This window comes from Trichosurus vulpecula, chromosome 1 (assembly GCF_011100635.1).
Source record: "Trichosurus vulpecula isolate mTriVul1 chromosome 1, mTriVul1.pri, whole genome shotgun sequence".
In the NCBI taxonomy this organism is placed as follows: domain Eukaryota; kingdom Metazoa; phylum Chordata; class Mammalia; order Diprotodontia; family Phalangeridae; genus Trichosurus; species Trichosurus vulpecula.
This window is the reverse complement of record NC_050573.1, coordinates 225,008,917-225,032,810: the sequence shown is the minus strand read 5'-3', so window position 1 is coordinate 225,032,810 and position 23,894 is coordinate 225,008,917. Positions and strand designations below refer to the sequence as shown.

The following is a 23,894-nucleotide window of genomic DNA, read 5'->3' as shown; positions in this document are numbered from 1 at the left end:
TGATACACATGTGGCCTATGTTGAATTGCTTGACTTCTTAGGGAGGGTGGGTGGGAAGGGAAGAGGGGAGGGAATTTGGAACTCAAAGTTTTAAAAACAGATGTTCAAAAACAAAAAAAAAATTTTGCATGCAACTAGGAAATAAGATACACAGGCAATGGGGCATAGAAATTTATCTTGCCCTACAAGAAAGAAAGTGAAAAGGCGAGGGAGGGGAGTGGGGTGACAGAAGGGAGAGCTCGCTGGGAAACGGGGCAACCAGAATATACGCCATCTTGGAGGTGGGTGGAAGATAGAAATGGGTAGAAAATTTGTAATTCAAAGTCTTGTGAAAATCAATGCTGAAAACTAAATATATTAAATAAATTCAATAAAAAAATTGAATTAAAAAAAATTTACAATGGAGTCTTTCTACTGAGGGAGTGAGATATGTTAATGGTTAGCAATAGGTGCATAGGGTCTAGATCTCTACTTTCATTGGTAGAGGTGAGAAAACTCCAGGGTGAGGAAATTCCCTCTACCATTGCAGATTGGCACACCTGCAATTTAGCATCTTCCACAGTTGCGTAGGGCATGGAGAGGTTAAGTAATTTGCCCAATGTCACAAGGCCAATATATGACAGAGGTGGGTCGCTTTGATAGCAAAGAATATCAATATCATTAAGCAAACTTTTAAAAAGCTGCACAGAAGGAAACAGAAAAGTGCAGACAGGGAAACGCTGTGCAGTGTTGTTACTGCCTTAATTTTATGCGTACATTTCTTTAAAAAAAAAAAAAGCTCAAAGGATCAGAACTTGTTTATCCAAATGCCTTCCTTGTTCTTTGTATGCGGAAAGGTTTGTTTTTATGGACGATTTTTAAGTTCATCATAAAAAGGAAAACGTAACTAATACAAACTAGACCCTCGCTAGACTCCAGCTCTTTCTAGCCCCTTTCTCGCGGGTTGCGGGGAAGGTAGCGGACGCAGACGTGACGCCGGCACCAAGGCTGTGGGTAACTAGAGCGCCCCATACTGGCGCTACCGGGAAGCGCTCTTTTTCACGGGCTCCCACTTACCCAGAGGGGGCTGGGAGCGCGCATGCGCATTTTTCCCGGCTGCGCGCCACTCGGGACGCCCAGTGCATGGAGGGCCCGCGTGTGCCTGGGACTGCCTTCGGAAGTCTGAAGCTCAAGGCCGGGGGCGAATAGGCAGTAACCCCGCCGTGGCGGCAGCGATGTTCGTAGCGCGCAGTATCGCGGCGGATCACAAGGATCTAATCCATGATGTGTCCTTTGACTTCCACGGGCGGCGGATGGCAACTTGCTCCAGTGACCAGAGTGTGAAGGTGAGGCAGATAGGCCTGTGGGAAAAGCCTAGGCAGGAGAAATGAATTCCGTCTCTGGGCTTCAGCAGCTGGGGCGGCTGCCTGTCCGCGGGCCTCAGTGCTGCGGCACTCAGTGAGGCTTCTCAGGCTACCTACCGGCGCAACCCCACCACGGTAGCTCACGGCGCGTGCGCAGAAGCGACTGAATGGGGGCGGGGAGGGAGAGCTCGGGGTAACATTGTTTCCCTGGCTTCAGCCGGACGTAGGACTGAGGTCCCGGCGCTGCGAACCCGTAACGGGGCTGGGCTCCCGTATGTGACCCCGGGGAGTGTCTGCAGCGGCTCCTGTACTGGATGCGGGCAGGCAAGGGCGGTTCTCCACTTCAAGTTAAAAAAGCGCTCTTGGGCCTCGGCTTCCAGCCTGGGAGTCAGTGCTCAGTCAGAAAGGACATCTTTCTTTCTTTCTTGGGAGCTGCTCCCCAAACCAGGGAAACGCGAGGGCATTTTCTTTTATTGTGGATTTAATGCTCAACAAACAGAATTTCAATATGCAAAGAACATGAAAGAAAATTGTAAGAAACAGCCAGTTTACACAATGATATTTTCTCTCATTTGATTAATCGAATTTTTTTCATGAGATTTAATTCCAATACCTGGAGTAGCACTGGCCATATTTATTGAATATTGGGGTTAGGAGGGACCACATATAGTACCTTTTCCCATCTGCTTCAGGAAATTGATTAAACCTATGTATGTCTCTAGGGTTTATATGTGTATAATTACTAAAGACTGGTTTGGTGAAACTAAGGGAAAAGATATAATTCTAGTTAGATATTCCGATTTGGAATAGAGTCTTTGTTGTGAAACTTTTACTTGTTAATAGAAAAAATACGTAGATAAGTTTATACCCGATGAATTTATTATGACTCTAAGATTCCTTTTAAAATCCAATTCTTTGATGCTGCGCATTTATTAAATATGATTTGAAATGTGCTCTAGAGTTATTTTATGAACTTGACTACTCCAGAATTTTTACATGCTGCCAGAATAGCTAACCTTAATGTGATAAAATTGTGTTGAATCCTTACTTATATTTAAAGTTTCAGAACTTAACAGATACAGGACTGAAGACTAGTAATGTTTACATCCAGAAGGACACTTGAGTGTAGTTGATTTTTTTCTTGACCTCTAATGTGTTTCCTGATTCTAGTTTAGTCTACACAATTTAGTTATCTATGGTATCCATAATGTAGGATTATCTAGATTTTTCTTATTCTGCTTATATTATTTTCTTTGTTGTTGTTTAGTTGTGTCTCATTCTGTTACCCCATTTGAGGTTTTCTTGGCAGAGATACTGGGGAGGTTTTGATTCCTTTTCTAGCTCATTTTACAGATGAGGAAACTGAGGCAAACAGGGTTAAGTGATTTGCCCATAGTCACACAGTATCTGAGGCCAGATTTGAAGTCAGGGAGAAGAATCTTCCTGACCTCAGGCCCACCACTGTGCCACCTAGCTGCCCATATTTTTCTGTTTTAAAAATAAACTTTTTTTTACATGCATTTGTAATCTGTGCCACCCATTACCTCTTAACCTTGCCTTCCCCCACCTCCAACATTGAACAGCAGCCACATACCCCTCATCATAAATATGCAGTCCAGGAAAACAGATTCTCAAACTGGACAATGCCTACAAATGTGTATGTCTTTGCATTTTAAGTTCTTCACCTTTATGGCAGTGGGTGAATTAGTCTTCTGCATTCCTGTTTTATCATTGCATTGATCAGAGTTCTAAATTCTTTCAAAGTTTTTCTCTACAATGTTATCATATAAATTTTTCTTCTAGTTCTACTCACTTTGCTCTGCGTCAGTTCACAAAAGTCTTTCCCAGTTTCTTCTAAAACTGTCTATTTCATCATTTAATGCACAATAATCCTTTACATTCATACACTGTAATTTGTTTAGCCATTTTTCAAGAGTAGGAAAGCCCTTCGGTTTCCAGTTTGGGGCTATTAATAAAAGAACTGATGTAAATATTTTTGTACAGATAGGTATTATTTTCCTCTTAACTTTGATGTCTTTGGGTTAGAGTCCTAGTAGTAGTATAGCTAGGCCAAAGGGTATGCAGAGTTTAGTAGCTTTCTAGGCATGGTTCCAAATTGTTTTCCAGAATGGCTGGACTGACTCCCAGCTCTACCAATAATGCATTAGTGTCCCTGTTTTCCTGCAGCACTTCCTACATTTGTCATTTTCCTTTTTTGTTGTCTTTGCCAGTCTTGGTGTGAGGTGATACCTCAAATTTGTTTTAATTTATATGTCTTTGTTACTGATTTGGAGCATTTTTTCATTTGGTGGTTGTTAATAGCTTGGATTTGACCATTTATCTGTTGGAGCATGCAGTGACATATAATTGAGGATGTAAAAAGTAATAATTTTTAATACTGGTTTCATAGTACAATGAAGCTGTCAAATATTGTCTCAGAGGGTAGAAGTTATTTTCATTTTATTATTTAGGATAATTGGGTAACTTGGGATACCTTACCAAATCATTTTTTTTTTTTGCTTTGTAAAGAAGTACATAGGACAAATGCAAAATTTTCAAAGAAAGATTATAATAACATACACTTAAATCTGGAAATAACCTTGAGGTTATTTAATCTAACTCCATCATTTTACAAATGAGGAAACAATTACAAAAGTAGTAAGTGGCAGAGTTTTGGGATTCAGAACCAGTTCCTCTGATTATAAATCTTGAGGTCTTTCTGCTGCACTACATTGATATTGAGTGGTATTTTGTATTCACTTGGCATTTGTTTTCTTTAAAATACTTTTCTTACTGAAGGTACACAGGTATTGATGATAAATCTTGATTTTCTTACAGGTGTGGGACAAAAGTGAAAGTGGGGATTGGCATTGTACTGCTAGCTGGAAGGTAAATACTGATTTTAACTGTAATTTCTAAAAATGATTTTGATTATTTTGGATAATACTTTCCTATGCTGTACTAAATTAAAATATTTAACTTAATGGTGTTGCTATTCAGTCTTTGGGGAAAATATTTGTGGGACTTTTTTCAGTGTTTTGAATTCCATCCTAATAGTCATGAGATGTAATAAAACTATCCTATTCCTTTCCACATACAGTACACAGATCTAAAACAGTGAGAGTAAAAAACTGAAAATGTATGAGCACAAGATCAGGAAAAGATTGATTTGTCTGTTAGGAGGATAATTAACATTACCATTTTATAGGCAGACTAGTAGGTTAGTATAAACATTTATTAAGTACCTACTTTGTGCTGGGCACTATGCTAAGTGTCGGGATACAAAGAAAGGCAAAAACCATACCTCCTCTCGAAGAACTTAACATGTAATGGGGGAGACAACATGCAAACAGCTTTGTAGAAACAGGCTAAAAGCAGGAGAAGTTGGAGGTAGTCTCAAAAGGAAGGTACTAAAATTAAGGAGGATCTCTTTTCATGGGGCAGTTTTTCTAGGTAATGTCTAAAGTCAAATATACAGGCAGTCTCAGTCCTACTGTGTGTGTGTGTGTGTTTTTTTTTTTTTAAGTACTAGTCAATTCCTAGATGAAATGATCACCAGACAGTGAAGTAAAGATAGCTTGTTCAACGTTGAATGATGGCAGTTGCATCTTGTAGGAAATATTGGTATGAAAGAAAGTGCTCTGATTTGTAATTTAATGTGAAAAAGGATTATGTCTATAATTCTGAAACATATCAACATAGAAACAGGCCCTCTTCCAGAAGTTGATTTTGTAAGTCAGTTGTATGGAAGCAGAATACATTTTTCGACTATAAATGTTTCCATGGCCAGCACACAAATGTTTTAACCTCTGTAATATAGCTCAAGTATAGTATTTATACTATATGTCCTAAGTACAGTGTATAATGATGTTTCTTTGGGAAAAAGCATTCAGAGATCCAACTTGGGATGCCAAGATCATGGCTTCCTACAGCTTTTCCTCCCCTTACCTCCCCCTTCTAAATATTGTAGTTTTGGCAGCCAGATCAAAAACTCCCTCTTGTCACTTCCCATCAAGTTAATTAGATTGCAAATTCTTCTAATTTTTGCAAATTCTTCTAAGTAGCATTGGTGACTCCAGTGGGATTGGGGAGCTATCAAGGACAGGGACTGTTGAAGAGGAGGGGTAAAGAGTAGTGCCAATCTAGGACCTCCTACTTAAACTACTTCTCAGTGAGAGCCATCTATTGATTGGCCTACCTTATCCAATCAGAGTAGTTTGTCTTCTCTAGATTCTGTGAAACGGAGTTCAGTGTCTGAGTTTCTCCCCTACTCTTCTGTTTCTGAAGCACACATACAATCCTTTTGAGGTTTCTCAAGGGTTTGAACATTAGCAAAAATAGAGAACAAGTGGGATAAAAAGTATTCATCTCTCTTCACATTTCTTTTTTCTTTTTTTTTTTTCCATGTAGATCCCTTAGGGAAATATAGTGGTACATATAGATAATGATAGTGGTTCTTTGGGAGTATAGGCTTATCTGTCCTGGGAGCATAGGAGCTGAAGGGGAGAAAGGAAGTGAGGAAATAGAATGGCCTTCCTACGTTCCTTCTCATGAGATAAGCCCTGGTGCTGAGCCACGGGATGGGGGCGGGATAGTAGTAATTTTATGCAAAAAAGTTTGGGAATATTGTTATTTCTTTTCTGAGTCATTTCGAGGTTTTGTTTCCCCTTAGAATGCTGTTTTTTTTCTTTCAGACTCACAGTGGTTCGGTGTGGCGTGTGACATGGGCACATCCTGAATTTGGACAGGTTTTGGCTTCCTGTTCTTTTGACAGAACTGCTGCTGTTTGGGAAGAAATAGTGGGAGAATCCAATGACAAACTTCGAGGACAGAGTCATTGGGTGAGTCATGTGCTAGTAGTTCACATGGCACTGATGAGAAGGTTTGCAGATTATTATCTATGACACTTTACCCCATCAAAACACATTGCCCTCCTCTCCCTCTCTCTTTCCTTTCTTGTTTCATCATTCCCTCTGTCCTTCCTTCTTTCCCTTCCTGCTATTTTCTTCACTTTTCAACTTGCTGTGTATTTTTCATGGAACGGCAAGGCCAGTCAAGGAGATTGGGCTTTGTTGGTTAAATTGGTTTCTGGACTTTTAGTTTTCCCTCTAGTTACTGTTTTACATCAGTTGAAATCTGACAAAATGGTGATAAATCTCTTTGCCTTTTTTCATTTCTTATTTTTTGGCACTAGTGATCCATTTGGATAAATCTGGTTGAAGAGATCGAGGGGGGTCATTTTATTTTATTTTTTCTAATTTGATGTTGATTTTCACCTCTAACTAGTTGATAGTCTGACTACTTGAGACAGCAGATTCTGATCTGACTTCCATATCAGTAGCCAGTTATTTATTTTGTGTTAAGATAGTCTATTTTATTTTTGTGATTAGTGCTTGCTCACCATGTTCAGTACTGTCCAGTTGGACTTTTTTCCTGGAAGAAAATATTCCTTTTAGAAGTTTTTTTTTTTTAAATAAATTTCTTTATTTATTTTTCGTTTACCACACACGGTTCTACATAGTTTTGAGTTCCAGTTTCTCTCCCCTCCCTCCCCACTCCCTCCCCAAGATGGCATGAAGTCTCATATAACTGTCATGTATAACTTCGCATTGAATTAATTTACGCACTAGTCAAGTCGTGGAGAAGAATTTTGACCAATGGAATGAATCATGAGAAAGAAGAAACAGAACCAAAAAAAAACAAAAAACCCCAAAAACAAAAACAAAAACAAAAGAGAAGCAGAAAAGGCAAGCATGTAGTGTGCCTCAGTCTATATTCAAACTTCGCAGTTCTTTGTCTCGATGAAGATAGCATTCTCCATCGTGAGTCCCCTGGAGTTGTCCTTGCCCCTTAGGTTGCTGAGAAAAGCGCAGTATGTCAGAGTTGGTCCTCACGGAATCCATATATCTGTGGCTGTGCACAACGTTCTCCTGGCTCTGCTCCGCTCACTCAGCATTATGTCGTGTAGGTTTTTCCGGGTTGTTATGAAGTCTGCATCATCCCCATTTCTTATGGCACAATAGAATTCCATCACCTTCATATACCACAGCTTGTTCAGCCATTCCCCAATTGATGGGCATCCCTTTGATTTCCAGTTCTTGGCTACCACAAAGAGAGCTGCTATAAATATTCTTGTACATATGGGTCCTTTTCCCGCTTGCGTGATTTCTTTGGGATACAACCCTAGAAGTGGTATTGCTGGGTCAAAGGGTATGAACATTTCTATAGCCCTTTGGGCATAGTTCCAAACCGCCCTCCAAAATGGCTGGATCAGCTCACAACTTCACCAGCAATGCAACAATGTTCCAATTTCCCCACATCCTTTCCAGCATTTATCATTCTCCTGATTTGTTATTTTAGCCAATCTGACAGGAGAGATGTGGTATCTAAGAGTTGTTTTGATTTGCATTTCTCTAATCAGCAGCGATCCAGAGCATTTTTCCATATGCCTGTAGATAGCTTTAATTTCTTCCTCTGAAAACTGCCTGTTCATATCCTTTGACCATTTCTCAATTGGGGAATGGCTTGTATTCCTATATATTTGGCTCAGCTCCCTGTATATTTTAGAGATGAGGCCTTTATCAGAGATACTAGTTGCAAAGATTTTCTCCCAATTTTCTGCTTCCCTCCTAATTCTTGTTGCATTGGCTTTTTTTGTACAAAAACATTTCAATTTGACATAATCAAAATTATCCATTTTGCATTTTGTAATGCTCTCTATCTCTTGTTGGGTCATGAATTCTTTACTTTTCCACAAATCTGATAAGTAGACTATTCCTTGCTTTCCCAAATTACTTAGAGTATCAACTTTTACTCCTAAATCATGAACCCATTTTGACTTTATTTTGGTATATGGTGTAAGATATTGGTCTATGCCCAGTTTTTGCCCTACCATTTTCCAATTTTCCCAACAGTTTTTGTGAAATAGTGAATTATTAGCCCAGAAACTGGCCTCTTTGGGTTTATCAAAGAGTAGATTGCTAAACTTGTTGATTTCACCTACTTGTGTACCTATCCTATTCCACTGATCCACACCCCTGTTTCTTAACCAGTACCAGGCAGTTTTGATGACTGCTGCTGTGTAGTACAGTTTAATATCTGGTGTGGCTAAGCCACCATCTCTAGCATGTCTTTTCATTAATATCCTAGATACTCTAGACCTCTTGTTTTTCCAAATGAATTTTGTTATTATTTTATCCAGTTCAGTAAAAAAATTTTTTGGTAGTTTGATTGGTATGGCACTGAATAGATAGATTAATTTAGGTAGAATTGTCATTTTTATTATATTAGCTTGGCCTAACCATGAGCAACTGATATTTCTCCATTTATTTAGATCTGATTTTATTCGCGTGAAAAGTGTTTCATAGTTATGTTCACATAGGCCCTGGGTTTGTCTTGGCAAATAGACTTCCAAATATTTTATAGTACCTTCAGTAACTTTGAATGGAATTTCTCTTTCTATCTCTTGCTCTTGGGCTTTGTCAGTAATGTATAGGAATGCTTAGAAGTTTTTTTTTAATGTAATCTATTTTTAGTTTTCAGCATTCACTTCCATAAAATTTTGAGTTTTCAATTTTCTCCACCTCCCTCTCCTCTCCCCTCCCCAAGACAGCATGCAATCTGATATAGGCTCTATTTATACATTCATATTAAACATATTTTCTCGTTAGTCATGATGTGAAGAAGAATTAGAACTAATGGGAAGAACCACAAGAAAGAAGAAACCAAACAACAAAAGAAAAGGAGAGCAAATAGTATGCTTTCATTTGCATTCAGACTCCAAAGTTCTTTCTCTGGATGTGGACAGCATTTTCCATCCTGAGTCTTTTGGAGTTGTCTTAGGTCCTTGCATTCCTGAGAAGAGCTAAGTCTATCAAAGTCAGTCATTGCACAATGTGGCTGTTACTGTGTACAATGTTCTTGTGGTTCTGTTCATTTCACTCGGCATCAGTTCATATAAGTCTTTCCAGGTTTTTCTGAAGTCAGCCTGCTCATCATTTCTTCTATCACAGTGGTATTCCATTACATTCATATACCATAACTTGTTCAGACATTCCCCAATTGATGGGCATCCTCTCAATGTCCAATTCTTTGCCACCACAAAAAGAGTTGCTATAAATATTTTTGTACATGTGGGTCCTTTTCCCGTTTTTATGATCTCTTTGGGATACAGACTTAGAAGTAGTATTGCTGGGTCAAAGGGTATGCACAATTTTACAGCCCTTTGGGCGTAGTTCCAAATTGCTTTCCAGAATGGTTGGATCATTTCACAAGTCCACCAACAATGCATTAGTGTTCCAATTTTCCCATCTTCTCCAACTTTTATCATTTTCCTGTTTTGTCATGTTAGCCAATCTGATAGATGTGATGTGGTACCTCAGAGTTGTTTTGATTTGCATTTCTCTAATCAATAGTAATTTAGAGCATTTTTTCATATGACTATAGATAGCTTTAGTTTCTCTTCTGAAAACTGCCTGTTCATATTCTTTGACCATTTATCAATTGGCGAATGACTTGTATTCTTATAAATTTAACTCAATTCTCTATATATTTTAGAAATGAGGCCTTTATCAGAAACACTGGTAGTAAAAATTATTTCCCAGCTTTCTGCTTCCCATCTAACCTTAGTTGCATTGGCTTCGTTTGTGCAAAAACTTTTCAGTTTAATGTAATCAATATCATCCATTTTGCATTTCAAATAAAATATTCATGATAAATAAGTATGAGACTTCTGAGAACTCTGCAAGCCTTTGCCCTTTTTGGGGGGGTGGGGAGAAGGGAAGGTAATTGGGGTTAAGTGACTTGCCCAAGGTCACACAGCTAGTACAGGTATCAAGTGTCTGAGGCTGGATTTGAATTCAGGTCCTCCTGATTCCAAGGCTGGTACCCTACTCACTGCACCACTAGCTTCCCCCCTCCCCTTTTTTTTTCAAACTTAATTTTATATTTTTATAGTTTATATATTTTATATGTAACATATATAAAACTGAGTTTTATATAAACTTTCATATTTAAAAAAACAACAACTCTGCTGTATGCCTAAGCAAGTTTTTACTGACTTGGAAGGTTTTCTCTAGATTTTCATAGAGTTTCTCTACTTCTTCATCTTCTGTCATAGCTGTTGGTACATAAGCTACACTTATCTCCTTGGTGATCTTTTTATTTTATGCTTATCTCAAACGCTTTACCATGTGTCCTAGGAAATAATGTTTCTTGTTTCTTTTGGGTAGGTACATAGTGAAACCAACTCTATCAGTTCTTTCTCCTCTTCAAGGAGAAACTGTAAACCACTTTCTTATTGTCCTCTGGTTTTGTTTTTTATCAAGGTTATCAGTATTGTTCAGTTTTCTAATACTATGTCCATTTACCAGTATTTGGCAAAGATCTCACATTGAGAGTACTTAATGTTTATAGTTGGTCTAAAAACTGTGTGATTCTTTACCCTCCTTATCTCCTTTTTTGCCATTCAACACCTGTTATTGTGGAAGACAGAAAGGATTATACAAAACCAAGGGGTGCTTTTGTAGTCTTCTCAGTTTTATAGATAGTCGTGTTCAAAGAGTTCATCATCAAGCAGCCAACCTATTGGAGATGAGTTTCTTTGTATTTATCCAGGTTTGTCTTTAGACATCAGATTCAGTCTGTTGCCAGGAGTAAACATGAAGCTTTTGCAGCAAGGTTTTACTTACCAGTGATAGTTCCGCCCTAGTATGGCCTTCAAGAAACAAGGGTCACCTGCATACCCTTTGATTAGGACTTTGTGGAAAATATAGGGAATAAAAGGTTATTTGGTACTTTTAGCTCATTGCCTGGCACATAGTAGGCACTTAATAAATGCTTGTTGACTTGATATACTTTAGTGATTTATTGATTTATTTCTTTTAGGTTAAAAGGACCACTTTGGTGGATAGCAGAACATCAGTGACTGATGTGAAGTTTGCTCCTAAGCATATGGGCCTTATGTTAGCAACCTGTTCAGCAGATGGTGTAGTGAGAATATATGAGGCTCCAGATGTTATGAATCTTAGTCAGTGGTCACTGCAGCATGAAATCTCATGTAAGCTAAGCTGTAGTTGTATTTCATGGAATCCTTCAAGGTAAGCCATATCCTAGTCTCTTGATTTAAAAAAAAAAGGCAATGATTTGATATTTTGCTTTGTATGTCTAAGAAAAGCTAGGAAAAAAAATTTGTTTGGAAAGTCTTAATTTCTGAATGACCTAGTGTGAAAATCTACAATATAACTTGTCACGTCTTCATAGTAGAAAAGACACTTGCCATTTAATATTAGCACCTCAAATTCTCTGTAAAATGTTTTGTAATTAAAGAGCTTTTTCTTTAAAGCATGTTGTAAGAAATAACAGCATGGCATTTTAATAGTAAACCTTTTCAAATTTTTAGTTACTTGATTCACAGTACATAATTGTAAGTGTAATTTATGTTCTCATAGGTTGACTGTGTGAGAAATAACTTATACTAGTCTGTGATTTAGACCTGGTAACCCACAATCTGCCTCCACAATATTAAAACTGTTTGACTATTTAAATTAGTTAGGCCACTATTAATTGAGGCTAGAACAAACAGCTTCTTCATTTTTGTTGACTTTTGTGATGCCATTGTGTTTTCAGCTTTAAGGGGCAGGAAAGTCAGTCAAGCCAAGGTGTTGCTGAATTCCTTAGAAATGTCCTTTGAGAATCTAGTTAGGGAGAAGGTACAAAAGCGAAAGTCTATAACTTCATGATAAATGCTATCCTGAGTAGAATGATACTTCCCAGAATGGAAACTCTTTAAGTGTGTGGACTATGTCTTAATTGTCTTTGTATCTCCTATTGCACCTGGCAGAGTTTCTTGCACTCAGTATTTGTTGAATTAAATTGAATTCGTCTTCCTTCTGGAAGTGCAGTTGGCCATAGGATAAATCTGGAACTAAGAGTGACATCTGGGGAAAAGGCTATTTTTCTGGTCTCTTCTGCTGTTCCTCCTGGATCTGGATTCTGATTTGCCAAAATAGCTAGTTTATTTCTACTTACTGTCACAATTTGTTGTATCCTAAGAGTCTACTTTTAAAAATCTTATTTTATGGATTGCTTTTGTTTTTAATGACCTAACATTTCTAAATATTTTCCTCCCCTCTTCCTTACCCAGTAACTCATTCTTTGTTACAAAGATTAGAAAGCAAAGAAAAAAAGTTCATCAAAACCAAACAATACATCAGCTGTATCTGACAGTAAATGCAATATCCCACACCCATAGTATCCCATCTCCACAAAGAAGGGAGGAGGATAAAAGGCTGCTTTCAATGACATGTTGTTTTGACCAAGTCCTTCGCCTCAATAAGGGAAAGTGCTTTATATCTTTATATCTTCTGTTCTTGATTGTCCAATGTTTGAAGCCTTTGTTTTGTGGGTAAAGGCAAATCCAGAAAGGTCTGATATGGTAATAATAAGTAACAGCATTTAATTATTTACAAAGCCATTACAACAACTCTTGGGAGGTGAGTGGGGCTATTATTATTCCCATTACTTCTCAGATAAGCAGACCAAGTCTTAGAGAGTTACTGCAAAAGTTTTTTTAATACCGCTAGTAAGTGGCAGAACCACATGCATTCAGGTCCTATGACTCCAAATCTAGTGTTCTTTCCATTATACCACTCCAGATACCCCAAAGAACTGTTATAATTATTTGACTAGATTATAAATTTTTTGAAAACACATGTATTATTCTTTGTATCTATTAGATTGCATAGCTCATAATTGGTAACATGTTTGGTTTTTTTGGGAGGGGAGAGGCAAGGCAGTGGGGGTTAAGTGACTTGCCCAAAGTCCCACAGCTAGTAAATGTGAAGTGTCTGAGGTCGGATTTGAACTCAGGTCCTCCTGACTCCAGGGCTGGTGCTGTATTCACTGTGCCACCTAGCTGCCCTAGTAACATGTTTTAAAATGAATAAATGTATCCCTAAATTTGAGTGCAAGACCCTATCCCTCAAAGGTAGTTGAATCCCAGATGAGTCAACAAGGTAATTGCTCCATAATATTTAATTATATAGCTGCTTAACTCTAGTATATCCAAGTTCTATTTTGCCAAATGAGGTGAAAGTAGATATGTAAAGTCGGTTATCAGTCATTGTTATTATGATCATAATATGTCTGTGTGAGTAATCTGTTTGCTTTTCATTTTTAGTTCTCGTGCTCATTCCCCTATGATAGCTGTAGGAAGTGATGACAATAGTCCAAATGTATCTGCTAAGGTTCAGATTTATGAATATAATGAAAATACCAGGTAAGAGAGTCTAAATTTGTTTTTTTTTACTTTTTGATTTGTATATACTTTTTATCTTTAAGAGTTTTTACTCAAGTAAATGGTATTCATCTCATTATTGAATTAATCATATCTATTTATGCTCCAGTATATAGGTAATATAGCTTTATGAAAAATACCTGAGAATAAGTTATATTGTACCTCGTCTTGTTGCCAATACAGAGTTGATCTTTAGGAAATATTAACCCAATTCACTTCCAGGAAACACGGATTAGCAAATTAAGTTGTTCTGTTTGTGTCAAAAAGTTATTTTGTAGTTTAAATAAGACTATGGTCTTGATGATGAGTACCTGCATTGTTACAGTCCTGAGTGATGGTAGGATCTTGAAAGACTTGTACAATTTGTACTTCTTGAGAAATTTTCTCATAGTAATAGGTATTAATGACTATTAAACTGAGATACCATTTTAATGTAGTTTTACTCTGGATATTTTATTTGAAATATGTTAAATTAAACTTTAAATAATAAAGGAAGCCATTTGGGAATCTGGATTAAATGTTAGTTGACTATAGAAGAGAATAATTGTAAAAAATAATTCTGTTACAGAGTGCTTGCAGTTTGAAATGATAAAATATTATATATTGGTAAAGATTTTATTTTTCTTGTGGAGTACTTTATGCCAGTGATTTGAATTTTCTTAGGAAATATGCAAAAGCAGAATCCCTTATGACAGTCACTGATCCTGTCCATGATATCTCATTTGCTCCAAACTTGGGAAGATCATTCCATATCCTAGCAGTAGCAACTAAAGATGTGAGGATTTTCACGCTAAAACCTGTAAGGTGAGTTTTTGAAGCAGTTTTTAAATAAGATACTACAGTTGGTTGGCAAGATGTAAGTACTGATAATCTGAAACAACGTAATTAAAAGAAAATTTAAACTCTGTAGAAATGCATCATATTTTTAGGGTGGGAGTAGATTTACTTTCCTTATGTTTTATTTGGTATAATTATTTCATTGGTTTAAATTCCTTAGGCATATATCCATTGATGATTAGCCTCATTCTGAGTTTCAGGTATTAATAAATTTACAGCAGAAAGTTAAGAAGTTGACTGCATATTTTAACTGAAGGTTTTTTTGTTATTCCTTTTAACTCTAACCTTTTTGGGATGTAATCTTTTACATTTTTGGATAATTTGGATTTTTCATTTTGAATATGTTGTTAAATCCCTTTGCAGAATGCCTCAGTAAGACTTTATCTTTAACAGGAAAGAATTAACTTCTTCTGGTGGACCAACAAAATTTGAGATTCATATAGTAGCTCAATTTGATAATCACAACTCTCAGGTTTGGAGAGTGAGTTGGAATATAACGGGGACAGTACTAGCATCATCTGGAGATGATGGCTGTGTAAGATTGTGGAAAGGTAAGATTTCAAGTGAACGACAGTTGCATTATGAATAGAGTATCTGTTTAGTTATTTCTTGTAACTAAGACACAATAATGTCTAAAAGAATTCTTTACAAGTTTCTATTTTAAACAAAGGAAGCTTTTTAAATATGGGCTAAACTATTACAAAATATACTGTATCTATAATAAGAAAAAAATAGGAGGCTTATAGGTGGCTCAGTAGATAGAGTGCTGGGTCTGAAGTGAGGAAGACCTGAGTTCGATTTGGCCTCAGACAATTAGTAGCTATGTGACCCTGGCCAAGTCACTTAACCTGTTTGCTTTCATCTAATGGAGAAGGAAATGGCAAACTACTCCAGTATCTTTGCCAAGAAAACTCCATGGATAGTGTGATACATGGGGGTCACAGAGGTGGGAATGAATGACTGGATGACATAACTGTTTCACAGATAACACACAAGAGGCACTGGAGGTTTTAGACTATAACCTCTAACAGGTTCGCTCTTGATCTGGTCAGATAGGAAGGACCACTTTGGAGGGGTTAATAATCTTACTTTAGTCTAGTCTTCTCAGAGGGTTGCTGATAATGAGTACAAACCAGCTCCTACAGCATTCCCTAATCACCCTCCTCACAGGGGCCAGCGAGAAGGGGCAGCAACTACCCCTATGTATCGACGGAGTCGATTGAGACAGGCACAGCTTGTGCACTCCCATAAATCCTCTCAAACCTTGATGGGGGCCGATCAAAGCACACATGCATATTCAGTGGGTCCCCCATGGAATCCCCATTCACTGACCAGTGCCCACTTGCTTCATAGAGCAACAGACAAGGCATCTTGCTAACATTAAGCTCACAGGTTAACTTTAGCAATATCATCATTCTTCACAGGCGTAGTAAATATCAATTATTTCACTCCCATATCTCACAGCATAGCTTCAGTAGGACTGTCTGTCACTATAATTCTAAGAATTACTATCTAGGATCCTTGGGGCTATTCTGGGAGTTATTATCTAACACCTGGAAACTAGACATTGCCATGGCCATGGATTCTGAGAAACTGAACTCTACAAGGATAACAAAATTCTCCTTACATACATTACACCCCTCCAGGATCCTGGCCTTTACAGTCCAAACAGGTGAACATTTTGGGCCTTAAAGGTAACACTTGGTCCTTACAGTCTACACAGATGACACCTTTTGGGTCCTCGAGCTGAGAAACTAAAGCATGACATTCACAATAATAAAGTGTGATGAATGAAAAACCAGAAGAGAGAGAATTTCTGGGTAATTAATAACCAATTTATTAATTAGGCTAACTAATAATAAATTGATGGTCACTGGTTTCTCTCAGTAACCAAAGACCCCTAATGGAGACACTGAATATCTTAAATATTTTTTTTGAAAGGGAGCATCCCTGTCCAGTGGAAGTCAGCCTTGATTGGTGGACATTTAATGAGGAAGTGGGCTAGAAGTCTTAAGCTGAGAATGTGGCTTGATCATGAGATTCAGCCACCTCCGGCAATCTAGACAAGGGAATTCATCTCAGTCATCTGGGTCACCTTATACTCCAATAAAGGGGTGCTGGGAGGGGTTCATTTCCTTGGGCAAGAATTTGTCTAGATTAAATTCTGTAAACAAGAGGTAAGGTCTCCTAGTTGGGTGGGATGTCTCATCAGTTAGCCACATCCTTTAGAGACTGGTTCACCTACAGGGCCTGGGCCCTAAATGAGGAAATAAAGGAGAAAAAAGCCTTAATCTTAATTTAATAATTGGTTGTTAATAAAATAGAAAATTAATTTCTCTCAAAAGTTATAATTATTAGTTTTTTGGAAATGGAATTTTTAACCCAGTTTTCTATGTTGCTTCATTTAGTTAACAGTAAATATTTATTTATAGAAATTCTCAGCTGTCATAGTTGAATTTTTTTCAATTTTGGAGTAATGGTAAATGAGTAGCATGAACCATCATCAATTTTTTTTTAAATTTTGGGAGGGGAATTTGTTCTTTCATCATAATTATTAATGTTTAGGCTTAAAGCAAATGTCATCTGTACTTTTGTGTATTTGATGTACTCTTTTGTGAGACAAATTAACTTCTCCCCCTGAGCAACTGAATATTAATTTTATTTCACCTTTTTTTCCCAGCTAATTATATGGACAATTGGAAGTGCACTGGTATTTTGAAAGGTAATGGGAGCCCAGTCAATGGGAGCTCTTCTCAGCAGGGAATCTCAAATGCTTCTTTAGGGTCAAACAATCCAAATCTACAAAATTCATTAAATGGATCATCAGCTAGCAGGTAGGCTGTTTTGTGTGTTAGCTTGGGAATTTTAAGATAGGTTCTTCCCACATCTTCATTCTGGTAGCTGTACTAAAAAGAAATCTGATGATTGTTTTATGATATTGAAGATGAGATTTTAAAAAACCCCTCAAAATTACTTATTTGTTGTTTAGAAATTAATCTCTAATAATATGACTCTTCCAACATATTTGTACTTAGTTGATAAAGCTATCACAACTACGAAGTAAACTGAATTATCTTTAGAAGTTTAATGATCTGTCTTTAGGAATTAAATGGCTTACTTTGAAGATACTATGATTTTGAAGTATTAAGAAAAATGAAGTGGTGCTTGATGACCATTAATACTATTGTTACAGAGAATTTATTTGTGTTGCCATTGAGCCTATGCAAATTGAATTAATTCTTTTAAAAGAATGTCATTACTTAAAGTCTTGTAGAGATACTGAGTTGGTAGGGTTTTCTGTTATTTTTTAACTTAAAGTGTTAGTAGTAGGAAACGGAATATTCCTGGTGTTTCACATAGCACATTTGATGATTCCATTTTACTGAATTTTTGATAATGCTTAATGCTCTGTGAAGAGGAATAATTATTTTCATATTCCAAATTAAATAGAGATGAGGATATTACTTACCATTGCTTAAGTTGTGCACTTGTGAAGATGGGTGTCAGATTATAACTTTAGTGACTGGACATCTGGTTATCTTATGACCTTATTATATAAGTGCAATTTACTCAATTGTAAGCTAGCTATAACAATTTTCAAATTGCAAAAATTATATGCAAAAGCCATATGATTTGACTCTGGAGTATATTTTTAATTTCTCCAAAAGTAAGGTTAATTTCGGTGTGAGATTCATTCATCAAGGTGGCTTTACCAAGTGTGGAGCTCTAATGATGATTAAGCAAGAGTGGTTTTCAGTCCTTTTGTGTAGTTTTAATTTTAAGCTTGTCAGTAACTCAAATTTTAATCTATAGTCTTATTGTGCCAGTAATAACCATGTATGTTTAGATCTGTGATGCATTTTCCCTTCTCCATTTGTATTATGTCCTTTAACAGAAAGCACAGCTGATCTCAAGCTTAACTGGAGTAACTTTGCAGTTTTGCTGCTTCTTGCATGCACACAGGAATGGGAAGCAAGCTCCTTTTTCCCCTCCCCAGCACCGTTTGACCTCTCCCAAGATACACCAGCAGCCTGCTCACTCCTAAACGCAATCCTAAAGGCCTTTAAAAAAAATACACTGTTTTTGTACTAGCCAGTGCCATTTGTTGACACTAATGGAACTTTTGAAAATTAAATGGAGAGGCTTCTTGTTGAGACAAATTTTCACTAAAGTTCTTTGGAATGTTTGTGAAACTAAATATTATGAGTATAGAAAAAAAAAGGATTGTTGTCTTTGTGGGTGTGAGGGGGGGAGAGAACTCACATTACTCCATTTGGAAGATAATAGACCTCTTTTGTTGGTTTTGTTTCCCAAAACAATATAAACAGGATGGTGAATTTTTATAATTTTTAAATTTGAAGACTGAATAAATCATCAATTTTCATAAAGATTGTTTTGAGTGCTAATTTGTTTTACACTTTGTAGTTTTGATTTATTCATATTAATATTTGGCATAACTTGTAATTAGTTTGTAACATTTAAAATTTGTTAGCATTAAAGGAATCAGAATGCACTGACAGTAATTTAACTGTACAGTTGATAGTTAAATTTATTGTTTGGTATTCATTTATATATTATAAAACTGCTTTTGTAAGTATTTTTTATTAGTATTTACTAAAGAGAATTTTTTTACCATGTGCTTGTATGTTCCTATGGTGTGATTCCATGGAGTAAGGTTTCCTCCAAGTACAAATTCTAAAAGGTACTGTAAATTGGAAAGCACTTAAAATTCCACTAAAAGTACAGCATGTAAATGAAGCTTCAAGGTGGCATGTCCCAGGATTTTCTTATTTATTTAGGTGTTCCATTCAGTAAATGTTCCCCAGAGTTCTAAACCTTACATTTAATATCTATAATTCAAGTGTACTAAAGTGCATAAGTATTACGGGTAAGTTATAATAAAATGATAGAATTCAACATGTTATGGCATAATTCTTATAGCCTTTCACTTAGAAATCTGTAGCTATACTGTGTTTTTTGCAGGAAAAACATGTAAGTACACATTCTGATTGTATTTCTGTGAGAGATAGTCATTAAAGCGTTGTGATACCTACCTATACTACGTGAAAGTTTTTTTTAATTGGTTCTTAGTATTGTGTATGCACTTGCATAAGATGTGTGCCTCATGCTGCTGCTACAAATGAAGCATTACTAAAGTTCAGCTAAGTGAGCATCAAATGAAGTGTGGGTAATTGGACTAGAAAATCCTTTAAATTTTCAAGATAATCTTTAAAAAAAAACCCATACTGGGATTTAAAAATCATTTTGTTTAAAAGATTGTACCTTGTGTGTGTGTTTTTTTTAAAGTTTCCAAACTTGCTTAAGCAATCTTAATTTTGAACTAGGGCCTTGATTTCTGCTATTATGTTCTGTTAGTTTTGGCATGGATATACTAAAGCTTTTTTTTTTCCAGCATGTCTTTTCTCCTCTTTGGTTCTCCTTGTATTTACTACTTTTCTCTTTTTTCTTCTGTTTTTTTTTGTTTGTTTGTTTTGGTGTTTTGTTCCTGTCTTCATTGTTTCAGGTATTTCTTTCCCCCTCTGGATTCCCCACGGGCTGGATCGAGATGGTCCAGTTATGCCCAGATCCTTCCTCCTCCTCCTCCTCCTCCTCCTCCTCCTCTGATAGAGCACTCTTGCGATGCTGACACTGCCAACCTCCAGTATCCTCACCCTCGCAGACGATATATCTCTCGGCCTCTTAATCCCTTACCTGAGAATGAAGGGGTTTAAAACACTCACTTAAAAATTTAAAAGGCCTTATTCAGATGCTTGTAAATGCTTTCATTCCTGGCTGCTTTTTTTTCCTTCATTTTTTCCAGGTATTTTCTAAATTCAGGGATCTTCTTGCATGTATTGCAAAATGGAACACAGAATTTTGAATTTAAATATGTTTGTGCTTGTGCATCAAAGGACTGTTTGCTTCTTTGATTGATACCCTTTGATGAAATATGACATGTACAAGCATTATAAACTGTGAAAGCTATGTGGAAAAATAGCTTACTTCAAAGTGCCTGTCCTTTACATTTTATTTTGTACTTAGTTTATTATCATGGTCTTGAGTTTTTGCTTTGTCACATTCACGTGAAAGTGTGTAATTATAAAATTCAACATGCCTTTGAAACTCATATTAGGAATTGTTTTTGAATTCTAAAGGCTGGTGTTGGAAATGACTAGTTAAGCAAAATAAACCATTCCTGTGTATAATGCAGCAAAACGTAATTTGTAATGTTTGGTCATTTTTAAGAAGCTGCCACTCTAAACATAAATATCGAATTTTATAATTGTGATCTCATTACTCAATAAATGCATTTCTGACTATCCACTGGTTTCATATGCCATTAGATTTTAGGGAATGAATATCATTTTAATTAAAATTGACAGCTCCAGAAAGTTCTAAACTAGCACCATCATTTTAAAAGTTTCTCAATTAGGCCATGCATTAATTGTACAACAGATGTTGTACTGAAGTGTCCAGAGTGTAGCTACCAAGACAGTGAAGGACCTTGATCATACCATATGAAGATTGGTTGAAGGAACTTGGGGTGTTCATCTAGGAGAGAACTTACATAAAGGGCATGATAACTATTTAAAGCGCTGTTATGTGGAAGAAGATTTGGTTAGGGACAGCCAGCTGTTGGAGTGGATAGATTTCTGGATCTGGAGTCAGGATGACCAGAATTCAAATCCCTCCTCAGATGCTTATTAGTTTTGTGGCCTTGCCTGTCATTTAACCTGTTTGTCTCCTTTTCTTCAAAGGTAAAATGGGGATAATAGCACCTACTTCCTAGCATTGTTGTGAGGATCAAACAATATTTGTAAAGCACTTAGCATAGTGGCTGACACCTAGGAGGTGTTATATAAATCCTAGCTATTACTATTATCTGTTTTGCATTGCTCCAGAAAGCAGAACTAGGAATGATGGGTGGAAGTCAAAGAGCCAAATAAAGGTTTTAAGGGAAAAAAACAAAGCAAAACATTAGAGCTAGCCAGAAGGGGAATGGACTGCTTTTGGAACATGGTGGGTTGTTACACTCTGGAAATCTTCGAAGGTTGGATGACGACTTGCCAGGTAGGTTATAGAGGAAATGGTTTTCCAAGATATGATTTGGATGATACAGCTTCTGATGTCCCTTTGTTGTTTTTTTAAGATGGCGTCTCCATTTTGCCCAGGCCAGAAATACAGGGGTAGTATATTTATGGGTCCAACTCCTCTCTCCCCCCCCTCCCAACCCCTTTCTGCTTAGGAACTTTGACTTGCTCTCTTTCTGCCTGAGGCCAGTTTGCCCTTCCTTAAGCAAACCGGTAATTCCTACTTGGGTGGGGGCCTACCACATTAATGCCAAATTTAGTGCTTATACCTCATCAATATAGCCCTTTGCAGCTCGGAATTTCCAAGCTCAAGAGATATACCACCCTCAGCCTCAGCAGAGATTAATAGCATGTACCATGACACTTCAAGTATTTAAACAGATCTTGGCTCCTTCAGGGCCAATATGTGTTCAACAAAGTGGTTTCAGTTAAGGGGAGTACTCAGTTATGTAGCAGTGACTCATCCATTGGTATGATATAGTGGAAAAAGGAAGTCTTTATGAAAATATGAAAGTCATATGAAATCATATGCTTGATGCCTTTTTAATTTGCCAAAGATTGGAAGGGGGTAATGAGGATTTAATATATTGTTCTCATTAAAGAATATGGTTTAGTTTCTTTACACTTAAAAGTTCCTTCAGGTGGAGATTCTTATTTTTGTCTTTGTATCCATAATATGTAACGTAAATACTAAGACATAATAGACAAAACAATAAATGTTCATTGAATTGTATTGAAAGGCAATGATCCAAGGGGTTAAGGAGGGAGAAACCATTCAGAATTACCTTGAAAGTGCCTTCCTGTAGTTATAATAGTTAAGATTAGAGCTAAAAGGTTACTCATCATCAAAGTAGCATTACAAATTTTAATTGAGATTCTCAACCTGAGGTCTGAGAACTTAGTTTTTAACGTTTTTTTTTTAATAACTCTTAATATGATAGGTTTCCTTTGCAATCCTCTGTATTTTATTTTATGCATCTAAAAACACATACTGGGGGCCGGGGGTAGCTAGGTGGAACAGTGAATAGAGCACCCACTGTAGAGTCAGGAGGACCTAAGTTCAAATCCAGCCTCAGGCACTTGACACTTGACAATTACTAGCTGTGACTTTGGGCAAGTCACTTACCCCGAATTGCTTCGTCTTCCCCTTCCAAAAACTGAAAGACTCCATGACACAATAGATTAAGAACCTCTATTCTGACTAGAGGTCCATATTTAGCTAAATATTCTAGGAATTCATTTTCCCTTTTGTCTGAGCCTTTTAGAGAAAATTTGGAGTTATGTTGGGAAAATGGAGGAGGGAGTATGCTACGTCTGGCTCAAAGGAGTGCATGTGTACCTAAGTATGTACACACACACACTCTTTAGCTCTGCATTCATAATTCATACCTTGGAAGTACCATCTGCCCCTGGGGAAGATTGGATAGCTCCTCTCAGAAACGCTATTTAAAGAGGATACCCTGGATAGCCATCTCATTTCTCACCAAGCTGCACTCTGGACTTCTCCATTGTTTCCCTTTCAGGTACCTTCTTTCTTTCTTTCACCTCCTCCCTTTAAATTATCTTTTATGTATAATCTTCACCAATAGAATATAAGCTTGAGGGCAAGAGACTGTCTTTTTTTTTCCTCTTCTATTTGTATTTCTAGCATTTGGCTCTCCTAGCCCATTGTAATAGCTTAATAAATGTTTGTTAACTGACAGACTTTGATACTTCAACTATCTAATTTCTTTAGTGTGGGTTTAATTTAGTTGTAATCTCTATAACTTAGTATGTAGCCTTCCTGTATTATAATGGCTAGGTTGAAAAATTCATCCTGTGGTTACCCTGAGGATAAGTTGTTCCAAACTTGGGTAGGTTGATTTTCTGATTACAGACATACTGTCCATCTCACTAGGCCTATGGGAGCAACTTGGCTGCATGCATCCTTTATCTTGTTTTCTCTTGCAGATCCACCATACAATCGTAACTTTTCTTTCTACTCTTCAGTCTCTTCTGATCTACTGGTTCTTTCCCTGTTGCCCACAAAAATGGCTAAATATTGTTAGGCCCTACTAGTCCCTTCAAAATCTTCTTATATCCTCCCTTTCTCAGCCAAAGTCTTAGAAAAAACTATCTACTGTCTCCAGGTTATTTCCAATGTCATCATTCAACTGAAACTACTCTCTCCAATGTTAGCAGCGATGCTTATTCTTGATTGAATTTCTGCACTATTTGACATTTTTGGCCTCCCTATCTCCTCCTGAATACTCGACTTTTTTTTTTGTTTCCCCTATCTTGTCTGATCATTCCTTCTCTTTCTCCTTTACTAGCTTATCCATAATACAC

At 37.0% G+C, this 23,894-nt stretch overlaps 1 protein-coding gene across 2 annotated transcripts; it reads left to right on the top strand.

Annotated features, from left to right (window-relative positions):
* The first annotated feature begins 1,067 nt into the window (after window positions 1-1,067).
* On the top strand, window positions 1,068-20,799 carry SEH1L (SEH1 like nucleoporin). 2 transcript variants are annotated; one of them, XM_036736483.1, is made up of 9 exons: window positions 1,068-1,325; window positions 4,182-4,232; window positions 6,038-6,184; window positions 11,229-11,440; window positions 13,522-13,620; window positions 14,302-14,442; window positions 14,869-15,026; window positions 17,156-17,309; window positions 20,000-20,799. In XM_036736483.1, the coding sequence occupies exons 1-9, from the start codon at window positions 1,215-1,217 to the stop codon at window positions 20,205-20,207; spliced, it is 1,281 nt and encodes a 426-aa protein (XP_036592378.1). In that variant the 5' UTR covers window positions 1,068-1,214; the 3' UTR covers window positions 20,208-20,799. The 2 variants fall into 2 exon arrangements, with proteins under 2 accessions (XP_036592378.1, XP_036592385.1); XM_036736490.1 differs by having other exon boundaries at window positions 1,087-1,325; window positions 18,371-20,795.
* Window positions 20,800-23,894: the final 3,095 nt, after the last annotated feature.